This window comes from Leucoraja erinacea, unplaced genomic scaffold, assembly GCF_028641065.1.
Source record: "Leucoraja erinacea ecotype New England unplaced genomic scaffold, Leri_hhj_1 Leri_1311S, whole genome shotgun sequence".
Taxonomy (NCBI): Eukaryota; Metazoa; Chordata; class Chondrichthyes; order Rajiformes; family Rajidae; genus Leucoraja; species Leucoraja erinaceus.
In genome coordinates, this window is record NW_026575574.1 from 8,844 (window position 1) to 34,981 (window position 26,138).

Here is a 26,138-nt window from a genome sequence, read left to right on the forward strand (position 1 = left end):
GAAATGCTTTGTTCTGCATACAGCACTGGTGGTCTCTGGTGCCGACTAAGTTACGAGTCCATCAAACTGTTTTATCTTCTTGTCGTAGTAGCCAGCCCCCCCCCCCCCCCCCCTTCCCCTCCCCCCCACTCCCCCCCCCCCGGCCCCACACCCCCACCCCCACCCCCCCCCCCCACCACCACCACCGGGTGGCCCCTTTGTTCAGACCAGAAAGCTAGATTCATGAGGCAAGGGCATCTTAGTTTAATCGTGGAAGATATGGGAGAGATCGAGGCAAGGTTGTGGTGGAAGTTAAACACCTTATAGTTCCTCTCCACAACCTGCTGCATTTAATCTGATGAGGACGAGGCTTCGAGAGGGAAGGCAGGGACAACTTCGAATCCAGCAGCAGAGTGGCTCCATTAATGGATTCATTCCACAGTGAGTTCAGTTCGGTAACACCCATCCCTTCGCTCCTCCCATCCATACCCTCTCTTTCACCTCTCACCCCCCCCCCTCCATACCCTCTCTTTCACCTCTCACCCCCCCCCCCTCCTCCCGCTCCCCTCCCCCCCCCCCCCCCCTCTCCTCTCCCCCCCACCTCTCCCCCCCCCCTGCCCCTCCCTCTCCCTTTCTCTCCCCTTCTCTTCCCCCCCTCCCCCTTCTCTTCCCCGCCCCCTCCCCTTCTCTCCCCCCCCTCTCTCTCCCCCCCCCTCTCCCCCCTCCATCCTCCCCTCTCTCTCGCCCTCTCTCCCCCCCCTCTCCCCTTCTCTCCCCCCCCTCTCCCCCCTTCTCTCCCCCTCCCCTTCTCTCCCCCTCCCCCTCCCCTCTCTCTCCCCTCCCCTCTCCCTTCTCCCCCCCCCTCCCTCCTCCCCCCCTCTCCCCTTCTCCCCCCTCCCTCCAAATATATACTCAACGTTTTCAATATGTATATATTGAGGAATACACGTATACACAACGAGCTTTTTCTGTTGTTTATCATATTGTTTGCATTGCACCTTCTGCTGTGCTGCTGCAAGTAACAATGTCAATGTTCGGCTACAGGCAGATGACAATAAAACACTGTCGACTCTGCTGCTCCACCTGCACCTATTGTCCGCTGTTTGTGGCCGGGTGTGAGTCCTGCAGGGGGCGCTAGGACTGCACACACGGGAGGAGGGGAGATGGAAGCGGAACCTTTCCCCGGGACATGTGGTGGAGCGGGGGACGGGTTAGGGTGAGACGGCCGGTGGGCGGCGGCGGTGCCCCCCGCTCTAGGGTCCGGGTGCGGTTGCTATGGGGGGCAAGAAGAAGGTGCGCGCCATCGCGGCGCTGGCCCGGCGGGTGCGGGAATACTGGGCGCAGCGGGACCGGCGCCAGCGGCGGGACAGCCAGCGGCTGGAGCTCGACTACGGCACCATGAGGCGGGTGGCCAGCGGCAAGCGGCTCCCGGTCCTCGCCCACCGCGACATCCGCACCGAGAGCCGCCTCTTCCCGCTGCTCGCCCGCCTGCCGCTCTTCGGCATCGGCCGCATGGTCACCACCAAGTCGTGGCTGCTGGCGCACGGCCCGGCCTGTTACTGGCGGGTGGACAAGGTCAGGGTGGACTACACGGCCCAGGTCAGTATTGCGTACAGTTTTGGTCTCCTAATCTGAGGAAAGACATTCTTGCCATAGAGGGAGTACAGAGAAGGTTCACCAGACTGATTCTTGGGATGTCAGGACTTTCATATGAAGAAAGACTGGATAGACTCGGCTTGTACTCGCTAGAATTTAGAAGATTGAGGGGGGTTCTTATAGAAACTTACAAAATTCTAAAGGGGTTGGACAGGCTAGATGCAGGAAGATTGTTCCCGATGTTGGGGAAGTCCAGAACAAGGGGTCACAGTTTAAGGATAAGGGGGAAATCTTTTAGGACCGAGATGAGAAAAACATTTTTCACACAGAGAGTGGTGAATCTCTGGAATTCTCTGCCACAGAAGGTGGTTGAGGCTAGTTCATTGGCTATATTTAAGATGTGGCCCTTGTGGCTAAAGGGATCAGGGGGTATGGAGAGAAGGCAGGTACGGGATGCTGAGATGGATGATCAGCCATGATCATATTGAATGGCGACGCAGGCTCGAAGGGCCGAATGGCCTACTCCTGCAACTAGTTCCTCTGGCAGCTCATCCGTCCCTCTGAGTGAAAAAGTTGCACCTCGGGTTCCTATTAAACCTTTTCCCATAAACCCATGTCCTCTAGTTTTCGATTCCCCTACCCTGGGTAAAAGACTCTGCATTCTCCCCATCAATACTGCCCTAATTTGACAAAAGGAAACAACTGACAATTTTGTCAAAATTGAGTTATTACTTGTTTTAGGGTACTTGAGATATGCTCTACACAATGGTGTGGTCAAAATAAATCTTCTCCGAGTACAATTTTCTTGGTTTCTTGGTCCTCCAAAATATTCCAAATGGAATTTAAACTGGAGGTGGTGAAGGGAGGGCTTAAAATATGAAATTTGAATATATTTATAAAATTTGAATATATTTATACCAGAGAAGAAATTCCATCACAGAGAGCTGAAAGAAAAACACGTTTTCCTCATTTAAAAGAAAACGCCTTTTTGTCAGTTGCTTCCTTTTATCAAAGTAGGGCAGAATACCCCTCATGGTTTAATACACCTCTTCGCCTCCTGCGCTCCAGGGAATGAAGTCCTGGCTTTCCCTACTTCTCCCGATAACTGCTATCAGGATTCGAGGTCCTCGAATCCTGGAAAAATGCTTGTAAATCCTCTTTTTGGTGGCAAAAACGGGAAAGCAGACTATTATCTAAATGGTGGCCGATTGGGAAAGGGGGAGATGCAGCGAGACCTGGGTGTCATGGTACACTAGTCATTGAAGGTAGGCATGCAGGTGCAGCAGGCAGTAAAGAAAGCGAATGGTATGTTAGCTTTCATTGCAAAAGGATTTGAGTATAGGAGCAGGGAGGTTCTACTGCAGTTGTACAGGGTCTTGGTGAGACCACACCTGGAGTATTGCGTACAGTTTTGGTCTCCAAATCTGAGGAAGGACATTATTGCCATAGAGGGAGTGCAGAGACGGTTCTCACCAGACTGATTCCTGGAATGTCAGGACTGTCTTATGAAGAAAGACTGGATAGACTTTGTTTATACGCTCTAGAATTTAGAAGATTGAGAGGGGATCTTATAGAAACTTACAAAATTCTTAAGGGGTTGGACAGGCTAGATGCAGGAAGATTGTTCCCGATGTTGGGGAAGTCCAGGACAAGGGGTCACAGCTTAAGGATAAGGGGGAAATCCTTTAAAACCAAGATGAGAAGAACTTTTTTCACACAGAGAGTGGTGAATCTCTGGAACTCTCTGCCACAGAGGGTAGTTGAGGCCAGTTCATTGGCTATATTTAAGAGGGAGTTAGATGTGGCCCTTGTGGCTAAGGGAATCAGGGGGTATGGAGAGAAGGCAGGTACGGGATACTGAGTTGGATGATCAGCCATGATCATATTGAATGGCGGTGCAGGCTCGAAGGACCGAATGGCCTACTCCTGCACCTAATTTCTATGTTTCTATGTTTTCTTGCTTTTCGACATTTGGTCGGTAATGGTTTAATCTGTGATACCCTGATAAAAAAACAACATGAGAAATTTGAGTCTTCTCGCCCTCTTTAAGCATTTTGATAGCACCACATCACACTCACAACTCACAAATCTTCTTTTCACATCTGGTATTGCGTGCCCCTGTAATAAAATAAAATATCATTACTTATAGTGTCATAGGATCATAGTCATACAACGTGGCCCCATCTACACTAGTCCCACCTTGGCCTATATCCCTCCAAACCTATCCTATTCATGTACCTGTCCAAATGCCTCTTAAACGATATGATAGTATGTGCCTCAACTCCCTCCTCCGGCAGTTCGTTCCATACACCCTTTGTGTAAGAGTTTCCCCTCAGGTTCCTATTAAATCTTTCCCCACCACCCCCTCACCTCACCTTAAAGCACTCGTTGCTGCATAGTTTGTGTTCTAGACTTCATTGATGAAGTTTGAATCAGGAAATTGTACAATCAAACCTCACACCATCTATCGCTTGTTGGAGGTCCTTAATGCCACCTCCACTCCCTCGCTCCACAAAAGCAACAGAGCCGCACAGCGACGAAACTGCCTCACAGCGCCAGAGAACCAGGTTCAATCCTGACCTCGGGTCCTATTCCCAGGACTTTATACACATGGAGCCTTAGTGTCAGACTTGTTCAATCATATTTAGCATCCAAACGTCGTGAACCATCGTACAAATGATTGCAGACACAACGCCAGAGAACCAGGTTCAATCCTGACCTTGGGCGCTGTCTGTCTGCGTGGAGTTTGCACGTTCTTTTAAGATTTAACATTTAAGACGGGCTTGCATAAATGTTTAATGCTGCTTTGGCACAGTGATGGGTTGATACAAGGAACCGCAGACACTGGTTTACAAAAAAAATACACAAAGTGCTGGAGTAACTCAGCGGGTCAGCCAGGGTGTGCGGAGAACGAGGATAAGCGGAGTTTTGGGTCGGGACCCTTCTTCGGACTGAAGTACTGCAATTGAGTTACTCCAGCACTTTGTGTCTTTCTTTAATGATTTTTAACCAGGTACTTGATGTTTTACAAAGGACCAGTTTTGCGCCCCACAAGAGTTTGTATTCCAATTTATTGGACCCCATTTTCCTTAATATGGCGAAATTTTTCCACTCAATATCTCTGCCTATTTTCATAGAACATTTTTACTTTATGTCATTCACCAACATTTACGTATATCAATTCATCTGCAGGACATGTAATTGGCACACAAGACGATACTTTTAAACATGTTTTACAGGTCAGCATGTGTTCCTAATTACAGAAGGTCAAACAATATCCATTTTACCTTTTGAGAGGTTACTAATATTATGGTTAAGTCCATATATTTCTGCTCTCTTTGAAATACTTTCTTGCACAAGAAATAAAAGTGAGTTCTGAGTAGATTATTAAGAGATACAGTACAAGCTTAATAAACCATGGTAACCTGGGTTGCAGAAATAAACTTAAACTATGCAGCCAAGATCAAGTAATGCTAGAGAATTTTAGGTCAATGACCATATCTTTAATATTAATTTAACTGCTGGGTACAGTAACGTCTTCAAACCAATTATTTGATATCATTAGTACTTCTTGTTCAACAACAATCAGAAGTTTAGCAAAAGCAGACTAAGAAACAAAAACATTTGTAAGAATGTTTGGAAGAAGACCTTTTATGGTTAGATCCCTTGCTTGCTGTGAAAAGATGTGATTTTTGAATAATGTGCAGATGCTGGTTAGACCCATAAAACTGGAATAACTCGGCTGGTCAAACAGCATCTCTGGAGAAAAAAGAATGGGTGGCATTTTGTGTCGAGACCCTTCTTTAGACCCTGAGGATCTGAAGAAGGGTCTTGACCCTAAACGTCACCCATTCCTTTTCTCCAGGGATGCTGTTTGACCTGCTGAGTCACTCCAGAGTTTTGGGTCTATGATATTTGAATAATTGCATTGTTGAAACAGTAACAAGTTCTTCCAAACAGTCTGCATGTTTATGCTCTTTTGGAGTGCCCAGGCCCAGTTTGGATATGATTACAGTTCTTTCTCCTGGGTACTAAATGCCCTTTTCACCACTCATCATGTTCTCCACAATAAACTCAATGAATCAAAACAATTGTGAGTGTTGTACACGGTATTATCTTAATGTTCTAACTGTGCCTCTACACAACTCGTTCATTCATAGCATCCATGTTATGAGATCAGTCTCAAGGACTAATAAGAGAATCAAATTCCATTGAACATTAGATTGCAAGCGTTTCCATCATCTCGCCTCCTCCAGCACATTGACGCAAGCCCATTACTTATGAAGCGTACTAATAATGTCAGAGTCATAGTGTGGAAACGGGTCCAACTTGCCCACACCGACCAACATGCTCCATCTACACTAGCCCCAACGGCCTGCATTTGGTCCATATCCCTCCAAACCATGTACTTGTCCAAATGTTTTTTAAACTTTGTGATAGTACCTGCCTCAACTACCTCCTCGGGCAGCTCATTCCATATACATATCACCCTCTGCGTAAAAAAAGTTGCCCCCTCAGGTTCCTATTAAATTTTTCCCCCCTCACTTTAAACCAATGTCCTCTGGTTCTTGATTCCTCTACTCTGGGCAAAAGACTGTATTTACCCAATCTATTCCTCTCACTATCTTATGCACTTCAATAAGATCACCCTTCATCCTCCTGTGGTCCAAGGAATAAAGTCCTAGCCTGCTCAACCTCTCCCTACAGATCAGGCAACTTCACCCTATGTTTGATTAGCAGATAGGTGGACCAAGGATAGAGATTGAAAGGAGACAAAAGGGTGTCAGATATTAAATGATTAATGTTTAATGTTTTATGTGTCATTCCTAACTGTCACTGTATGTAATGTTGTCACTTGTGCGCGGAGCACCAAGGCAAATTCCTTGTATGTGAATACTTGGCCAATAAACGTATTCATTCATTCATAAGGAGAGAAGGGGAGTGAAATGTAAAGTCAGAAGGTGGGATGTCGACAGGGGTGGATCGAGGGGGAAAGAGGGGCAGAATTGTGGGAGAAATGAATATGCACCAGGGTGGAGGAGTACCACAGCAAAAAGAGGAACGGGAAGGGGGTTGTTACTGAATCAAGGGCCAGAAGCAGGTCAGTAAGATAAGACAGGCATACAGACAGACAGTTTGAAGAACGGGTCTCGATCTGAAACATCATCCATTCCATCTCTCCAGAGATGCTGCCTGTCCCACAGAGTTACTCCAGCATTTTGTGTCTATCTTCGGTGTAAACCAGCATCTGCAGTTCCTTCTGACACAGTACGATAAGACATTTCATCACCTGGGTGGGCTATGTGTGTCATGTGACCCCCTGCAGTTTTCAGCAAGTACCCATTACTATTCCCTGTCTTGGACTTCTTAGAGATACAGCAAGGAAACGGGCCCTTCGGCCCACCTAGTCCGTGCCGACCAGCGATCACCCATAATCCAGTTCTAACCTACACACTGGAGATAATTTTTCCGAAGCCAATTAACCTACAAACCCACACATCTTTGGAATGTGGGAGGAAACCAGAGCACCCTGAGAAAACCCACGCAGGTCACAGGCAGAACGGGCAAACTCCGTACAGACAAGCATCCGTAGTCAGGATCGAACCCGGATCTCGGGCACTGCAAGGCAGCAACTCTACCTCTGTGCCACCCTAAATTTACAAATTGGTGCTGAAACCAGAGTTGAACCAGGAACCTCACACACTATCAATCAGGTACCAGGACCTGGTCAATGATGGACAAAAAGGTCAATGATAGCTTCCAAACATATGAACTCACCAACTATTGAGTGTTGGGTTCAATTGGAAGACAATGATGCACGCGTGTAATACTGGCTTCTGATATTTGTTGGGCCTGGCTTATTTGCTAGTTTCCGGATACACTGCATACTTCAAGCCTCTCGCAGTCCCACCTCCCGATGATTGTTTCCTGCAGTGCGATGCCCCCTTTCAGTATTATCTTGTCAGATACTCACTACACTCATCTTGGTGTTTCTTTGGCTTTGTTGCAATACCAGTTGTAGGTGTGAGACTTGGGACGACAACCAACAGCCTCCGCTTTCCTATAACAGCAGTCATGATTAAAGCAGCACCTTAAGGAGCAAAGAAGGAAGAGATGAAGGAATCAGTAAATAATTGACTGGGCGCTTTGTTTAACGTGAGAATGACGAGGGACAAAACACGTTGTTAAACGGCTCAGCAGTAGATAATTGTCATTGGGGCCAAAGGTATAGAAGTGTGAAAACGCACACCTCCAGATTCAGGGGCAGTTTCTTCCCAGCTGTTATCAGGCAACTGAACCATCCTATCAACAACTAGAGAGCGTTCCTAAACTACTATCTACCTCATTGGAGACCTTCGGAATATCTTTGATTGATCTTTATTGGCTTTATCTTGAACTAAACGTTATTCCCTTTTTCATGTATCTGTACATTCTTAATGGCTCGATTATAATCGTGTATTGTCTTTCCCTGACTGGTTAGCACGCAACAACATTTTTTTACACCACCTCGGTACACGTGACACTAAACTAAACACAACAATTTGTCCATTTCTTTCCTTACGATGCAAGCCAAGCAAAACAAATGGGAAGCGATCCTTTGTCCGTTACCTTTGTGTTTCAAGATTTTTAGCGATGCTGCCTAACCCACTGACTTACTCCAGCATGTTGTGTCTTTTTTTTGTAAACCAACATCTGTAGTTCCTTTTACACGTCTATCCCTTGCCTAGCTTTGTCCTGCCCCCACCTCTCTTCCAAATTTCTCTCCCCTGCTCTAAAATCAGTCTGAAGAAGGGTCCTGACCAAAAACATCACCAATCCATGTCCTCCAGAAATGCTGCCTGACCCGCTGAGTTACTCCAGTACTTTGTGTCTTTTCCTGTATCAGCCATTGTGGCTGAAAGCATCATCATAATAGTTTAGGGAAATATGGATGCAGTTTAATAGAGCAAGATCATTTCAAAAACAGAATATCATAAGTGATAGTAGAATTAGGCCATTCGGCCCAATCAAGTCTACTCCACCATTCAATTATGGCTGATCAATGTCTCCCTCCTAACCCTATTCTCCTGCCTTCTCCCCATAATATCTGACACCACTCTCTAACTAAAGAAATTTTTCCTCATCTCTTCCCTAAAAGAATGTCCTTTAATTCTGAGGCTCTGACCTCTAGCCCAAGACTGTCCCACTAGTGGAAGAGTATATCCTATCCAAGGATGGATATAATTGTCTTGGAGCTGATGATCAAGTTTTTAATAGACTGATTCCTACTAAGAAACCTTCACGCTAAAAGGAAAGGTTTCACCGTATGGTATCTTCAGGTGAACCTTTCAATATGGCTGGTGAGTTTTGCTTGCAGTTACTTGCATTTAGAGGACACAGGAATTTCAAACAATGTTTATTCCAATGCAGAGAATTCTTCTAGATACATGATTATATCCCAACATTTGCAGACCAGATGACTTGTTTACATAATTACATACAAATACAATACTAATCTTCTCTGGAGTTTAGAAAAACAGTGTAGGATAGAGATAACATTACAGAACTAGTAGTCCAGAGGCCTAGAGCATTGATTAAAAGGTAAGAATTCCAATTCTGTCATGATTGCTTCTAAATTTAAACCAAATTAGTATCAGAAGTGGTGACAAAGCAACTAGTGGATTGCACTGAGCAGCGGAAAGAAGTATTGCCTTACTGCAGAGTCTGTCAAACCAACTGTAGTTTGATCAAACCACAACTACTTTAATGGCCTAAAAATCTATTCAGTGTTTAGGGGTGAAACGAGGAGACATTTCTATGCAGAGGATAGACACAAAATGCTGGAGCAACTCAGCTGGCCAGGCAGCATCTCTGGATAGGTGATGTTTCGGGTCGAGACCCTTCTTCAGACAGAGGGTCAGCGGGGAGTGAAATGAGAGATATGGAAGGGTAAAGTGTGAAAACGAGAGATCAAAGGGTACTAAGTTCATGTGTAGGAATTTACAGAGGCCAATTAACCTACTGACCCGCACGTGTTTGGGATACGGGAGGAGACTGGAGCATCCCGTGTGGACCATACGCGGCCTGCAGGGGTACGGAGCGGTGGAGCAGCGATGGAGGACCAGATTCATCCCACAGAGTGGTGAATCTCTGGACCTCTCTGCCACAGAAGGTAGTTGAGGCCAGTTCATTCGCTATATTTAAGAGGGAGTTAGATGTGGCCCTTGTGGCTAAAGGGATCAGGGGGTATGGAGAGAAGACAGGTACAGAATACTGAGTTGGATGATCAGCCATGATCATATTGAATGGCGGTGCAGGCTCAAAGGGCCGAATGGCCTACTCCTGCACCTATTTTCTATTTTTCTATGACTCCAACGGCTGAACTAGGCCAGACTGACCCTACAATGCTGCCATGACAACGGGCCTTCACAGGCAGGTTAAGAAACACTGCACTTACAGCAATCGGGTCTTGAGAATGGCGCCAAATCTGGCCGACTCTTGTACACTGTCTCCATGCACTATTTCTGTACGCTTGTACTGTATCTAAGATGCGCTTATGCAAAGAAGTACAGAACTGCATGCAAAAATGCATTTCACTGCCTCGGTAGATGTGGCAATAAAGTAACATTGAACCACCCGGAGGAAACCCACGCGGTCACAGGGAGAACGTGAAACCTCACGTACACAGAGCAGATAGGACCTTGTGTTCTATCAACCAATTTCTGTTATTTGCACGTTACGAGTTTATTTATTCTTGTGTGTATATATTTATATCATGGTATATGGACACATTAATCTGTTTTGTAGTAAATGCCTACTATTTTTTCTGTGTGCTTAAGCAAAGCAAGAATTTCATTGTCCTATACAGGGACACATGACAATAAACTCACTTGAACTTGAAAAGGCTGCCAGCATCATCAAGGACCCACACCATCCTGGCCACTCACTCATCTCCCCGCTGCCTTCAGGTAAAAGGTACAGGATCCTGAAATGTGCAACATCCAGGTTCAAGAATAACTGCTTCCCCACAGCCATGGGGCTATTAAACTCAACTCAAACAATACTCTGATCATTAATAGTCCATTAGCACTTTATCTGTTTATTTATGTGTGTGTATATATATATATATTCTTGTCCGGGAACATTATCATCTAGTTTGGGAATTGCTCTGCCAAGGACAAGAATGCTCTGCAGAGAGTAGTGCGTTCGTCCAAACGCACTATGGAAACTTCACTTGCCCCCCTGCAGGAACTATACATCAGGAGGTGCAACTCCAGAGCCAACAATATCACGAGAGACCCCTTCCACCCATGCAACGGACTGTTCCAGCTGCTATGGTCAGGCAAACGCCTCCGTTGCCATGCGGTGAGAACGGAGAGGTTGAGAAGGAGTTTCTTCCCAGAGGCCATTTGGACTGTAAACGCCTATCTCACCAGAGACTAATTCTACTGAACGTTTTTCCTTCCATTATTTATTATGTAAAAGAATATGTGTGTTATGATTGAGTTTATAGTTTGTTTGGTTGTTTGTCTTTTTGCACAAAAGTCCGCGAGCATTGCCACTTTCATTTCACTGCCCATCTCGTATGTGTATGTGACAAATAAACTTGACTTGACTTGATATTCATTGGTATATGGTTACACTGATCAGTTCTGTTCTGTATTTATTTATGCCTACTTTTTTTTTTCTTCTGTTGTGCTGAAGCAAAGCAAGAATTTCATTGTCCTATCTGGGACACACGACAATAAACTCTCTTGAATCTTGAGAGTGCTTTGGCAAAAGAGGAAGTAAAAAGTATCTATAAAAACGAACAGAGCAAACAACATTCCAAATCCATGTTCCTTTTACAATCTGAACAGAAGGGACTGATCTTTTAAGATTCATTCTCCGGTTAAATTTTGTACTGATTAAATGTTTTGATTGTGACGTGCAAGTCACTCGGTGTGAAAGGCCTTAATGGCCTTGAGTGAATCATGCAGATCATTGCTTCAGCTTGTATTACACTGCCCCGCTATCATACATTGAAACGTACCGACCGGATAGTGATAGGCTTGGATAGTTTGGACGTGGAGAGGATGTCTCCAATGGTGAGGCAGTCTCGGACCAGAGGGCACAGCCTCAGAATCCAAGGGTGTACCTTTAGAAAGGAGACGAGGAGGAATTTCTTTAATCAGAGGGTGGTGAATCTGTGGAATTCATTGCCACTGATGGTGGTGGAGGCCAAGCCATTGGGTGATTTCAAGGCGGAAATTGACAGATACTTGATTGGTATGGGTGTCAAGGCTTATGGGGAGAAGGCAGGAGAATGGGGTTGAGACGGAAAGATAGATCGGCCATGATTGAATGGCAGAGTAGACTTGATGGGTTAAATGGCCTAATTCTACTCCTATGATTTATGAAATTATGGACTTCTTAATCAAAGTGTAGTTCATGGCAACAGGACAAAATTCACCGCCTTGCACCCCAATGGATATATGGAAATAAATGCAAAGAGTGCAGGGGCATTGCAGTGGAGACGACAATTTGTTCTTCATTAATGTTGATTTTTAGATCATTAGTGGGTGTCGTGACTACAATTTCCTGTGATCCTTGGTTCGCAGGATGCAAAGTGAACGTATTTTTCTGTACAATATATATTTTTTGGTTTATTTCCGTTGATTGTCATGTGTACCGAGGTACAGTGAAAAGCTTTTGTTGCTGACTCCTTATACTGAGTTAAATCAAAGCTAGTTTCATGCTCAGACATAATTAACAATTCACAATAGGCATCGATGTTTCTCTACCGGGGCCTCACAACATGGCACTGTATTGCCACAACGGAAATTGGGCCATAACGCATATCTCATTTGGTATTTCTGCCTCTTTAAGCAATTTGTTAACTCCACATCACAGTCACAATTCTTCTTTTGACATCTGGTATTGCGTGCCTCTGTAATAAAATAAAATATCATTACTTATAAGGTCATAGAGTCAAAGAATCAAAGAACTCAGAAACAGACACTTCGGCCCAACTTGCCCGCACTGACCAAGATGCCCCATCTACACCAGTCCCATCTTGGCCCATATCCCTCCAAACCTATCCTATTCATGTACCTGTGCAAATGCCTTTTAAAAGATAAGATAGCACATGCCTCAACTCTCTCCTCCGGCAGCTCGTTCCATACACCCACCACCCTTTGTGTAAAAGAGTTTCCCCTCAGGTTCCTATTCAATCTCCCCACCTCACCTTAAAGCACTCACTGCTGCACAATTTGTGTTCTAGACTTCATTGATGACATTTCAATCAGGAAATTTTACAATCAAACCTCACACCATCTATCGCTTGTTGGAGGTGTCATCCTTAATGCCACCTCCACTCCCTCGCTCCACAAAAGCAACAGAGCCGCACAGCGACGCAACTGGTGTTCTGCTGCCTCACAGCGCCAGAGAACCAGGTTCAATCCTGACCTCGGGCCCTATTCCCAGGACTTTGAACACATGGAGTCGTAGTGTCAGACAGCACGGAAACAGGCCCTTCAGCCCAATGCCTATGTGCACCAGGATACCCTATTGAGGACTAGCTCTAGACCAAAGGCAGTGGCTTTGCCCCCAACAGTTCTACTGACTCAGTAACGCACAGATTTGTATTCTGCATTATTTTGTCTAAGTGTGCACCCGTGAATGTTGGAGCTTTTCCTGAAGTAGTTCATGTTTCCATTGATTCACATTTCCTTCAGTTGGTGGCAACCCTTGTTCAATCATGTTTAGCATCCAAACGTCGTGAACCATCGTTCAAATGGTTGCAGACATGCACGGTGGTGCGGCTCATAGAGCCACTGCCTCACGGTGCCAGAGAACCAGGTTCAATCCTGACCTTGGGCGCTGTCTGGCTGAGTGGAGTTTGCACGTTCTTTTAAGATTTAACATTTTAGACAGGCTTGCATAAATGTTTAATGCTGCTTTGGGCACAGTGATGGGTTGATGCAAGGAACCGCAGACGCTGGTTTACAAAACAAGTACACAAAGTGCTGGAGTAACTCAGCGGGTCAGCCAACGTGTGTGGAGAACGTGGATAAGCGGAGTTTCGGGTCGGGACCCTTCGTCGGACTGAAGTACTGCAATTGAGTTACTCCTTCACTTTGTGTAGCAATGTTACAAAATTTTGAAATTTAAAAAATTAAGTCTGCAATTTATCCCATCAGATAAAGCATAACAATAAGTTTAATTTGACACCTAATTCACTTTCATATCTCCAGTAATAAAAAAGTTATGGCCATTTTCATACTGGGAAATTAGCATCTTGTTCCCTATTGATTTTCTATGGACATAACAAAAAAGCTGTGATCGTGGACAGTCAAAAGCCCATAACCTTCTTAAAAATTAAGAGAACTGAATGAAATTTTCAGTTATCATAGATTGAAGCATTCTGAAACAAATATAAAATAATCTTACTTGGATGACCTGAAATTAAAGCATATAATTAGTTAGTTACCCAATTGTAGCTAATTTCAAACTTCAATTACTAGATCTAAACATCTATCCATTACTTAATAAATAATTACATTTTTAAATAGCCCAAGTGTCCAAATAATATTCACAAATAATTCACAATAAAACATGATTTTTAAATCTCATTTACATTAATTTATAGGCCAAATGGAAGGAATTTAGTGTTCAATTGCTGTAAATTAAGGTCAATTTAAATCAGCTTTCTAGTGGGTTCCTGTGAACGCGCTGGTTTCGAACGTTCACATTGCGCTGGATTTGTGCCCTCAAGTGCCCAGAAAAATACTGCGGGATATAAAGAGCCCAAAATGAACTACTCGCTATAGAAAATTTTATATACAGGGTTATATACAAGCCCCATTTAATGTAAAAATAAGGTACATACCTTTAATTGTTTGCTTTATAAAACCCTGGGGCTGCGAGAGGTTGCGGGTTGAGAGAGTGATTTTTAAACTACTATAACTATTATACAAGGCCATAAAAACTAATAATACCTTTTGCGACGGGGTCTTTCAGCGATTTTCCGTTAATGATTTGCTAGGCTGAACATTTTCGATTGCAACAGCCTAGTAAAAATCGCGTTTTAAACCCGCCCCCTCTAAACAGCGCCAAAATCGCGCACACGGGGTAGGGCAGATGCTCAGCCACGATTCAGGTAGGCTTTGTAACATATCTACTTTGTGTCTTTCTTTAATGATTTTTAACCAGGTACTTGATGGTTTACAAAACACCAGTTTTGCGCCCCACAAGAGTTTGGATTCCAATTTATTGGGCCTCATTTTCCTTAATATGGCGAAATCCCACTCAATATCTCTGCCTATTTTCATAGAACATTTTTACTTTATGACATTCACCAACATTTACGTATATCAATTTATCTGCAGGACATGTATTTGGCACACAAGACGATACTTTTACTTTTACACATGTTTTACAGGTCAGCATGTGTTCCTGATTACAGAAGGTGAAACAATATCCATTTTACCTTTTGAGAGGTTACTAATATTATGGTTAAGTCCATATATTTCTGCTCTCTTTGAAATACTTTGACTTGCACAAGAAATAATAGTGAGTTCTGAGTAGATTATTAAGAGATACAGTACAAGCTTAATAAACCATGGTAACCTGGGTTGCAGAAATAAACTTAAACTATGCAGCCAAGATCAAGTCATGCTGGAGAATTTGGGGTCAATGACCATATCTTTAATATTAATTTAATACAGTACTTCTTCAAACCAATTATTTGTTATCATTAATACTTCTTGTTCAACAACAATCAGAAGTTTAGCAAAAGCAGACTAATTAAAAAAAAACATATGTTCGTAAGAATGTTTGCAATTGAAGGTTTAGAAGAAGCCCTTTTATGGTTAGATGCCTCAGACAGCTTGCTGTAGAAGTGTGAAAATATGTGATTTTTGAATAATTTGCTGATGCTGGTTTAAACCAAAGATAGACCCAAAATAGACTCTTCAGGGATTGAAGAAACGTCTTGACCCGAAACGTCACCCATTCCTTTTCTCCAGGGATGCTGTTTGACCTGCTGAGTCACTCCAGTGTTTTGTGTCTATGATATTTGAATAATTACATTGTTGAAACAGTAACAAGTTCTTCCAAACAGTCTGCATGTTTATGGTCTATTGGAGTGCCCAAGCCCAGTTTGGATATGATTACAGTTCTTTCTCTTGGGTACTAAATGCCCTTTTCACCACTCATCATGTTCTCCACAATAAACTCAATGAACCAAAACAATTGTGAATGTTGTACGCGGTATTATCTTAATGTTCTAACTGTGCCTCTACACAACTCGTTCATTCATAGCATCCATGTTATGAGATCAGTCTCAAGGACTAATAAGGGAATCAAATTCCATTTTACATTAGACTGCAAGCGTTTCCAATCATCCCGCCTCTTCCAGCACATTGACGCAGGCCCATTACTAATGAAGCGTACTAATAATGTCAGTCATAGTGTGGAAAAAGGTCCAACCTGCCCACACTGACCAACATGCTCCATCTACACTAGTCCCACCTGCCTGCGTTTGGCCCATATCCCTCCAAACCATGTACTTGTCCAAATGTTTTTTAAACTTTGTGATAGTACCTGCCTCAACTACCTCCTCCGGCAGCTCGTTCCATATACATACCACCCTCTGCGTAAACAAAGTTGCCCCTCAGGTTCCTATTAAATCTTTCCCCCCTCACTTTAAACCAATGTCCTCTGGTTCTTGATTCCTCTACTCTGGGCAAAATGAAATTGACAAAAGGGTGTCAGATACTAAATGATTAATGTTTAATGTTTTATGTGTCATTCCTAACTGTCACTGTATGTAATGTCACTTGTTGGCGGAGCACCAAGTCAAATTCCTTGTATGTGAATACTTGGCCAATAAACGTATTTATTCATTCATAAGGAGAGAAGGGGTGTGAAATGTAAAGTCAGAAGGTGGGATGTCGACAGGGGTGGATCGTGGGGGAAAGAGGGACAGAATTGTGGGAGAAATGAATATGCACCAGGGTGGAGGAGGGGCACAGCAAAAAGAGGAACGGGAAGGGGGTTGTTACTGAATCAAGGGCCAGAAGCAGGTCAGTAAGATATGACGGCATACAGACAGACAGTTTGAAGAAGGGGTCTCGATCTGAAACATCACCCATTCCATCTCTCCAGAGATGCTGCCTGTCCCACAGAGTTACTCCAGCATTTTGTGTCTATCTTCGGTGTAAACCAGCATCTGCAGTTCCTTCTGACACAGTACGATAAGACATTTCATCACCTGGGTGGGCTATGTGTGTCATGTGACCCCTGCAGTTTTCAGCAAGTACCCATTACTGTTCCCTGTCTTGGACTTCTTAGAGATACAGCAAGGAAACGGGCCCTTCGGCCCACCTAGTCCGTGCCGACCAGCGATCACCCATAATCCAGTTCTAACCTACACACTGGAGATAATTTTTCCGAAGCCAATTAACCTACAAACCCACACATCTTTGGAATGTGGGAGGAAACCAGAGCACCCTGAGAAAACCCACGCAGGTCACAGGCAGAACGGGCAAACTCCGTGCAGACAAGCACCTGTAGTCAGGATCGAACCCGGGTCTCGGGCACTGTAAGGCAGCAACTCTACCACTGTGCCACCCTAAATTTACAAATTGGTGCTGAAACCAGAGTTGAACCAGGGACCTCACACACTATCAATCGGGTACCAGGACCTGGTCAATGATGGACAAAAAGGTCAATGATAGCTTCCAAACATATGAACTCACCAACTATTGAGTGTTGGGTTCAATTGGAAGACAATGATGCACGCGTGTAATACTGGCTTCTGATATTTGTTGGGCCTGGCTTATTTGCTAGTTTCCGGATACACGGCACACTTCAAGCCTCTCGCACTCCCACCTCCCGATGATTGTTTCCCGCAGTGCGATGCCCCCTTTCAGTATTATCTTGTCAGATACTCACTACATCTTGGTGTTTTACTGGCTGTGCTGCAATACCAGTGGTAGGTATTAGACTTGGGACGACAACCAACAGCCTCCGCTTTCCTATAACAGCAGTCATGATTAAAGCAGCACCTTAAGGAGCAAAGAAGGAAGAGATGAAGGAATCAGTAAATAATTGACTGGGCGCTTTGTTTAACGTGAGAATGACGAGGGACAAAACACATTGTTAAACGGCTCAGCAGTAGATAATTGCCATTGGGGCCCAAAGGTATAGAAGTGTGAAAACGCACACCTCCAGATTCAGGGGCAGCTTCTTCCCAGCTGTTATCAGGCAACTGAACCATCCTATCAACAACTAGAGGGCGTTCCTAAACTACTATCTACCTCATTGGAGACCTTCGGAATATCTTTGATCGGTCTTTATTGGCTTTATCTTGAACTAAACGTTATTTCCTTTTTCATGTATCTGTACATTCTTAATGGCTCGATTATAATCGTGTATTGTCTTTCCCAGACATTTTTTTACACCACCTCGGTACACGTGACACTAAACTAAACTCAACTCAACAATTTGTCCATTTCTTTCCTTACGATGCAAGCCAAGCAAAATAAATGGGAAGCGATCCTTTGTCCGTTACCTTCTGTGTTTCAAGATTTTTAGAGATGCTGCCTAACCCACTGACTTACTCCAGCATGTTGTGTCTTTTTTTTGTAAACCAACATCTGCAGTTCCTTTTACACGTCTATCCCTTGACTAGCTTTGTCCTGCCCCCACCTCTCTTCCAAATTTCTCCCCCCTACTCTAAAATCAGTCTGAGCAAGGGTCCTGACCAAAAACATCACCAATCCATGTTCTCCAGAGATGCTGCCTGACCCGCTGAGTTACTCCAGCACTTTGTGTCTTTTCCTGTATCAGCCATTGTGGCCGAAAGCATCATCATACTAGTTTAGGGAAATATGGATGCAGTTTAATAGAGCAAGATCATTTCAAAAACAGAATATCATAAGTGATAGTAGAATTAGGCCATTCGGCCCAATCAAGTCTACTCCACCATTCAATTATGGCTGATCAATGTCTCCCTCCTAACCCTATTCTCCTGCCTTCTCCCCATAATCTCTGACAACACTCTCTAACTAAAGACATTTCTCCTCAACTCTTCCCTAAAAGAACGTCCTTAAATTCTGAGGCTATGACCTCTAGCCCAAGAATCTCCCACTAGTGGAAGAATATATGGATATAATTGTCTTGGAGCTGATGATCAAGTTTTTAATAGACTGATTCCTACTAAACCTTCACGCTAAAAGGAAAGGTTTCACCGTATGGTATCTTAAGGTGAACCTTTCGATATGGCTGGTGGGTTTTGCTTGCAGTTACTTGCATTTAGAGGACACAGGAATTTCAAACAATGTTTATTCCAATGCAGAGAATTCTTCTAGATACATGATTATATCCCAACATTTGCAGACCAGATGACTTGTTTACATAACTACATACAAATACAATACTAATCTTCTCTGGAGTTTAGAAAAACAGTGTAGGATAGAGATAACATTACAGAACTAGTAGTCCAGAGGCCTAGAGCACTGATTAAGAGGTAAGAATTCCAATTCTGTCATGATTGCTTCTAAATTTAAACCAAATTAGTATCAGAAGTGGTGACAAAGCAACTAGTGGATTGAACTGAGCAGCGGAAAGAAGTATTGCCTTACTGCAGAGTCTGTCAAACCAACTGTAGTTTGATCAAACCACAACTACTTTAATGGCCTAAAAATCTATTCAGTGTTTAGGGGTGAAACGAGGAGACATTTCTATGCAGAGGATAGACACAAAATGCTGGAGCAACTCAGCTGGCCAGGCAGCATCTCTGGATAGGTGACGTTTCGGGTCGAGACCCTTCTTCAGACAGAGGGTCAGTGGGGAGTGAAATGAGAGATATGGAAGGGTAAAGTGTGAAAACGAGAGATCAAAGGATACTAAGTTCATGTGTAGGAATTTACAGAGGCCAATTAACCTACTGACCCGCACGTGTTTGGGATACGGGAGGAGACTGGAGCATCCCGTGTGGACCATACGTGGCCTGCAAGGGTACGGAGCGGTGGAGCAGCGATGGAGGACCAGATTCATCACACAGAGTGGTGAATCTCTGGAACTCTCTGCCACAGAAGGTAGTTGAGGCCAGTTCATTCGCTATATTTAAGAGGGAGTTAGATGTGGCCCTTGTGGCTAAAGGGATCAGGGGGTATGGAGAGAAGACAGGTACAGAATACTGAGTTGGATGATCAGCCATGATCATATTGAATGGCGGTGCATGCTCAAAGGGCCGAATGGCCTACTACTGCACCTATTTTCTATTTTTCTATGACTCCAACGGCTGAAATAGGCCAGACTGACCCTGCAACGCTGCCACGACAACGGGCCTTCAAGAAACACTGCACTTACAGCAATCGGGACTTGAGAATGGCGCCAAATCTGGCCGACTCTTGTACACTGTCTCCATGCACTATTTCTGTACGCTTGTACTGTATCTAAGATGCGCTTATGCAAAGAACTACAGAACTGCATGCAAAGATGCATTTCACTGCCTCGGTAGATGTGGAAATAAAGTAGCATTGAACCACCCGGAGGAAACCCACGCGGTCACAGGGAGAACGTGAAACCTCACGCACACAGAGCAGATAGGACCTTGTGTTCGGCTTAAAGCCGTGGAGTAGCTTCATCCCAGGACCTGCTGGCTGGGTGGTGGGACCGATTTGTGGGCCAGAGCTGACACTGATATGTTTGTGTGCCCTATTGGTTTTGGAGGCGTGTCCCAAAGATCCTATAGCAGAGCAAGATAGGCTACTCCTGCTAAATGCAATGGACTGACGTGTAGTACGCCATGGAGGGGATCATGGGCATTTTTCCACGCCCATTTTAGCAACCTGCGCCTACCTAACCCGACCCGACTCGCACTGTAATCAATGTTGCGGGGCAACAGATTGTGTTGGTTAGATTCATAAATCTGTCAGTTCAAACTTCTTGTCAAGAATAAAATTTGATTTTGGTAATTGTCTTTTTTAATGTTTTTTAAATCATTTCTTTTTAAATGGCTCACAAGCCGTGTTTGAGTTGATTTTGTAGTAACCGGAACCGACCCGACTCGCAGGGTAATTGACAGGGGGGGGGGATGTTTTGTGCATGATATAGGGTTAGATTCATAATTCTGTTAGTTCATAATTCTATTGATTCTTGTTAAAGAATAAAATGTTTAAAAAAAACACACATACATGAAAATTATATAAATGTATATAACACACACAATTATATTTCTTCTAATCCAATAATGAACTTTATTTCAGACCAGACAAGGGACATTAAATAAGAAATTGTAAATAAGAAACATTGTAAACCTCCCTGCAACTTCACACACACTAGGCTTATCTCCCCCGGCACTCTCTCGCCTGCCCCCTTACTACAATGTCCCCGCCCCCCCCCCCCCCCCCCCCCATACTCCCCCCCCGCCCCTCTGGCCGGCCCCGGGACCCCAACTCCTGATCTCTCCCCGCTGCCCCGGGAGGCCAAAATCACCCATGAATCCCCGCTGCGGATCCAACTTTGGCCGGATCTTGCAAGAAGGCGGAACTTTGATGGTGTCCGGAGGCTGGTTGCTAAAATGAGGCATAAAATCACCCATGAATGTGCCCATGGGGGCACTTCACGTTTGTGTAAGAGTAACCCATCTTGCTCTGCTATAGGATCTTTGGTGTGTCCCACCAGTGAGGAGGTATGTTGTAGGCAGGTATGTGGCAAGTATTCTGTGATCTGGGGGGCAGGATGTTCGTGTACAATGCTGTTTCTGTCAGCTACTTTAGAGATAGCGGGGGAAACAGGCCCCTCGACCCACTGAGTCTGTGCCGACACCTTGTACACAGGCACTATCCTACACACTAGGGACAATTTAGAGAAGCCAATTAGTCTACAAACATGCACGTCATTGGAATGTGGGAGGAAACAGGAGCAGCTGATGACAACCCACACGGTCACAGGGAGAACATGCAAACTCCGTACAGACAGCACCCGTAGACAGGATCGAACTGGGGTATGTGACGCTGTGAGGCAGCCACTCTACCGCTGCAATTATATATAAAAGAAAGTTTGGGAATCTTCCTCACCAATCTGTGCTGTCCCGTGGCCAGCCTCGTCCCCCGAGTCCACAGTAACAACCGTACCCTATGTAGGCGAATATTCGCCCTGTGCCACATTTAAGCACAGCACCCAGCTGCCAGCTGCTTTGTAGGTTCGCATGGCCAGGTGTCGTAGGCACTGGATAAAGATCACAAACACAATTACATCGTCACATGATGACAATTAGTTTAATTTAGTTTAGTTTAGGGGGTGTGAGGGCGTGACCAAGAACGAAGGTGGGCGACCCGGCGGGAGGGGCCAACTGGAGAGAGGCGGAGATAAAACTTTTCAGGAAAGAACTGCAGATGCTGGTTTAAAATGTTGCAGTAACTCAGCGGAGAAAAGGAATGGGTGACGTTTTGGGACTCTTCAGTCTGAAGAAGGGTTTCAACTCGAAACGTTACCCATTCCTTCTCCCCAGAGATGTTGCCTATCTCGCTGAGTTAATCCAGCATTTTGTGTCTATCTTAGATAAATCTGTTCAATGAACTCGTTGTAACTTAGTCGACACCAGCAACTCTTGTGTACAGCCCAGGTGAGGACTGCTGTATGGTTTTTACCCAGTTGTATGCAGAACAAAGCATTTCACTGCACAGGGGTACATGGACAATAAAGTGTCATTCAATTGATTGAACCATTGAATAGGTTAACTTAACCTACGCTGCAGACTAAAGCCAATAAAATTTTGCACAACAATGGAAAAACAGAACCGTGCTCCAAAATCAGCTTAGTCCACGGCAGTCGGGTTACACGCGATAAACTGCAGGTAGGCACTTACCATTGTTTCCATCGTAGCGGGCCCGTTAAAACCCGCTGAGATTGTCAATTTTTGCGCTGTAAATAATTATGGAAATCGGGATAAGCGTGAGAGACATTTAGCATACTTCAGAATTCCAAAAGTGAGGAGAAATGACGGTAGATAAAACGAGAGCTGAAGGGACAACAACAGCCAGAGTGCTTGGCGAACATTGGCCGTTTGCTCACTGCATTTCATCAACAGTAAGGCATTATTTGTGTTTTTTCTTGATTCCTTTGGCATCTAAAAAGTTTCAGAAGTGATAAATCTGGCTGTAATTTTTTTAAATCGCCCATGGTTCTCGTGGGTTTTTACATACAAAATGAAAACGCATCTGAAGAAAAATTTACAGCCAGATTTATCACTTCTGAGAATTTTTAAATACCAAAGGAATCAAGAAAAAACACAAATAATGCCTTACTTGATGAAATGCAGTGAACAAACGCGATAATTCCCAATATTTTCAATGTTTACCAAGCACTTTAGCTGCTGTAGTCCCTTCAGTTCTCGCTTCTCTATACCTTCATTACGCTTCACGTTTGGAATTTTAATGTTGGGTACATGTCCCTCACACTTATCCCGACTCCCAACATTTTTTTTCCAGCGCAAAAATTCAACATTTTGGCGGTTTCTAGCAAAGATTTTATAGCGGAGCAAGATAGGCTACTCCTGTGAAATGCAATGGGCTGATGTGTAATACGGTACGGAGGGGATCCTGGGCATTTTTCCCCGCCCATTTTAGTAACCGGAGCCTACCTGACCCGACCCGACTGGCAGTGTAATCAATGTTGCGGGGCAACAGTTTGTGTGTGTGATTATAGGGTTAGATTCATAATTCTGTCAGTTCATACTTCTTGTCAAGAATAAAATTTGACTCTGGTAATTGTCTTTTTTAATGTTTTTTAAATAATTTCTTTTTAAATGGATCACAAGCAATGTTTGAGTTGATTTTGTAGTAACCGGAACCGACCCGACTGGCAGGGTAATTGACATTGCGGGGGAAGTTTATGTGTGTGATATAGGGTATCATAATTCTGTTAGTTCATAATTCTGTTAATTCTTCTTAAAGAATAAAATGTTTATAAACACACATACATGAATGTGATATAAATGTATAGAATCATAAAACACACACAATTATATTTCTTCTGATCCAATAAAGAACTTTATTTCAGACTAGACAAGGGACATTATATAAGAAACATTGTAAACCTCCCCGCAACTTCACACACTTTAGGCCTTAATTAGACATTAGAAATGTCTCCCATCCATTCCTTCCACGGATGCTGCCCGACTTGCACAGTTACTCCAGCGCACTGTGTTTTATTGCTGTGAAAATCAAGTTCAGCTTATGTTAGTCTTCATTCCCAGTTTTAAAATCAAAATTTGGGAACATTCAGTTATCAACCAGTTATGTCATCCATTTGAGAATTTCTCCATTATTGTTGACAACTCCGGTTGAAGACCTGCCCAGATTATGCTACAAAATGCATCCTCTTTTTCTTAGTTATCAACTTCCTTTTTCTAATAGAACTTTAAACGCAGCATCATTTAGAAGTATTGTATCTCGTAGCAGTCTTAGTCATCAATTCTCACCGGATACATAAGTTATAGGAACAGAATTAGGCCATTCGGCCCATCAAGTCTACTGCGCCATTCAAACATGGCTGATCTATCTTTCCCTCTCACCTGCCCTTATCCCCATAGCCCCGGACACCCGAACTAATCAAGAATCTGTCAATCTCCACCTTAAAAAATATCTATTGACTTGGCCTCCACAGCTGCCTGTGCCGACAAATTCCACGGATTCACCACCCTCTGACAAGAAATTTCTCCTGATCTCTTTTCTAAAGGTGTCCTTTTATTCTTATTCTAGACTCCCCACTAGTGGAAACATCCTCCCCACATCCATTCTATCCAGACCTCTCTCAAGGTAAATCAATAAATTGAAACCAAAATGAACAAAGTCAATTACAAGTCAATGAATATTGATTTCTCTAACTTCAAGTAACAGTATTTCATATTTTGCTTGGGCAGCTTACAGCCCAGTGGTATGAATATTAATTTCTCTAACTTCAAGTAACCGCGACATTCCCTCTCTCTCCATCCCTCCCCCTAAGTCACACCAGCTTTTCCTTTTCACCCCAAACAGCTAACAATGGCCTGTTTCCTTCATTGTCATTACTTTTTTTCCATAACTTTCATTCATTGTTCTTGATCTCTCTAAATCATCATTAATATATCTCTTGTTTCCCTTATCCCTAGCTAGTTTGAAAAAGGATCTGGACACGAAACGTCACCCATTCCTTCTCTCCAGAGATGCTGCCCGCCCTGCTGAGTTACCCCAGCATTTTGTGTCTATCTTCGGTTTAAACCAGCATCTGCAGTTTCTTCCTGCACAAAGAGTCACGTAAACGTGCTTTACCTGATAGTGCTACAAGCAGCCAGAAGAGTGGGGAATCCATGTGAACACAGGTAGCTCTAGGTTCACACTGAGGATAAGGAGCTGCCGGACCTCTGGTTTTCTCAAGTGTTTTTGAAGTAATGCCAGCCTCTTCAGCCCTCCAGGGACATCATTTCCTGAAAGCAAGCATGCAGTAACAGCTCTGTTCCAGTCATATTTTCCAATTGCCTGGAGGGACACTGCCAATGGCACAGCTCACAGCCGCAAAGATTCTGGTGCAGAGCCATATATTGGGGAAAATAAATTGTAAATCCTAACTTGTGCAATACAGGGTTATTTAAATCTATCTTTCCTGCACTGATACAAACCCATCTGTGTGTCAGCACACGTGTTAGATTCAGATTCTCGTCACATGCACCAATTCAGGTACAGTGATATTTGAGTTACAATACAATACGATGCAGCCATCACTGGCATCGCATCACTCCAGTCCTCAAACAACTTCACTGGCTTCCCATCTCCCACCGGATCACCTACAAAATCCTGATCCTCACCTACAAAGCCCTCCACCATCTGGCCCCCCCCATATCTCACTGACCTCCTCTCCCCCTACCAACCCTCACGGTCCCTCAGATCCACATCATCCGGTCTCGTCTCCATCCACAAGTCCAACCTCCGCAGTTTTGGGGACAGAGCCTTCTCCAGGGCAGCTCCCAGGCTCTGGAACTCCCTCCCTCAACTGATCCGCAATTCCATGTCCCTCACCATCTTCCAGTCCCGCCTCAAGACCCATCTCTTCACCTCTGCCTATCCTTAGCCCCACGTCCCCCTCCCTTTTCATCTGTGCTTGAATTGCCTCACACAGAGAGTGGTGAATCTCTGGAACTTTCTGCCGCAGAGGGTAGTCGAGGCCAGTTCATTGGCTATATTTAAGAGGGAGTTAGATGTGGCCCTTGTGGCTAAGGGGATCAGAGGGTATGGAGAGAAGGCAGGTATGGGATACTGAGTTGGATGATCAGCCATGATCATATTGAATGGCGGTGCAGGCTCGAAGGGCCGAGTGGCCTACTCCTGCACCTAATTTCTATGTTTCTATGTTTCTATATGCCTCATATTGTGTTTTGAATTGAATTCTGTCTTTAATTTGTGTACTAATCATGTCTCTACTATTTATTTCATTCCGCTTACATGTTTTTCCTCTACTTGCTAAATTTTTGTAAGGTGTCCTTGAGGCTCTTGAAAGGCGCCCATAAATAAAATTTATTATTATTATTATTATACAATTAAAAGAACACTAGA

The 26,138-nt window shown here is 44.1% G+C and overlaps 2 protein-coding genes across 5 annotated transcripts; one reads left to right on the top strand and one right to left on the bottom strand.

The window, feature by feature from the left end:
- Window positions 1-1,184: 1,184 nt before the first annotated feature.
- Window positions 1,185-24,940, top strand: LOC129715670 (28S ribosomal protein S34, mitochondrial-like). 3 transcript variants are annotated; one of them, XM_055665524.1, is made up of 2 exons: window positions 1,185-1,578; window positions 6,949-7,245. In XM_055665524.1, the coding sequence occupies exons 1-2, from the start codon at window positions 1,255-1,257 to the stop codon at window positions 7,228-7,230; spliced, it is 606 nt and encodes a 201-aa protein (XP_055521499.1). In that variant the 5' UTR covers window positions 1,185-1,254; the 3' UTR covers window positions 7,231-7,245. The 3 variants fall into 3 exon arrangements, with proteins under 3 accessions (XP_055521499.1, XP_055521500.1, XP_055521502.1); XM_055665525.1 differs by lacking the exon at window positions 6,949-7,245 and adding an exon at window positions 24,705-24,940 and having other exon boundaries at window positions 1,195-1,578; XM_055665527.1 differs by lacking the exon at window positions 6,949-7,245 and adding an exon at window positions 24,701-24,940 and having other exon boundaries at window positions 1,197-1,578.
- LOC129715671 (acidic phospholipase A2-like) lies at window positions 3,637-24,975 on the bottom strand. 2 transcript variants are annotated; one of them, XM_055665529.1, is made up of 4 exons: window positions 24,861-24,975; window positions 21,627-21,777; window positions 17,494-17,606; window positions 3,637-3,693 (listed from the first exon to the last, which is right to left on the bottom strand). In XM_055665529.1, the coding sequence occupies exons 1-4, from the start codon at window positions 24,898-24,900 to the stop codon at window positions 3,650-3,652; spliced, it is 348 nt and encodes a 115-aa protein (XP_055521504.1). In that variant the 5' UTR covers window positions 24,901-24,975; the 3' UTR covers window positions 3,637-3,649. The 2 variants fall into 2 exon arrangements, with proteins under 2 accessions (XP_055521504.1, XP_055521503.1); XM_055665528.1 differs by lacking the exon at window positions 3,637-3,693 and adding an exon at window positions 8,959-12,484.
- Window positions 24,976-26,138: the final 1,163 nt, after the last annotated feature.

Excerpts from the sequence above, each read along its gene's own strand:
- LOC129715671 (XM_055665528.1), bottom strand. The coding sequence starts at position 24,900 with ATGGATTCCCCACTCTTCTGGCTGCTTGTAGCACTATCAG. Across the intron at positions 21,778-24,860 it reads GCTGCTTGTAGCACTATCAG|TGCCTACGACACCTGGCCAT; the intron begins GTAAAGCACGTT and ends ATCTTTATCCAG. Across the intron at positions 17,607-21,626 it reads CCACGGGACAGCACAGATTG|GTGCTGCTTTAATCATGACT; the intron begins GTGAGGAAGATT and ends TTGCTCCTTAAG.
- LOC129715670 (XM_055665524.1), top strand. The coding sequence starts at position 1,255 with ATGGGGGGCAAGAAGAAGGTGCGCGCCATCGCGGCGCTGGCCCGGCGG. Across the intron at positions 1,579-6,948 it reads GGGTGGACTACACGGCCCAG|ATACAGCAAGGAAACGGGCC; the intron begins GTCAGTATTGCG and ends GACTTCTTAGAG.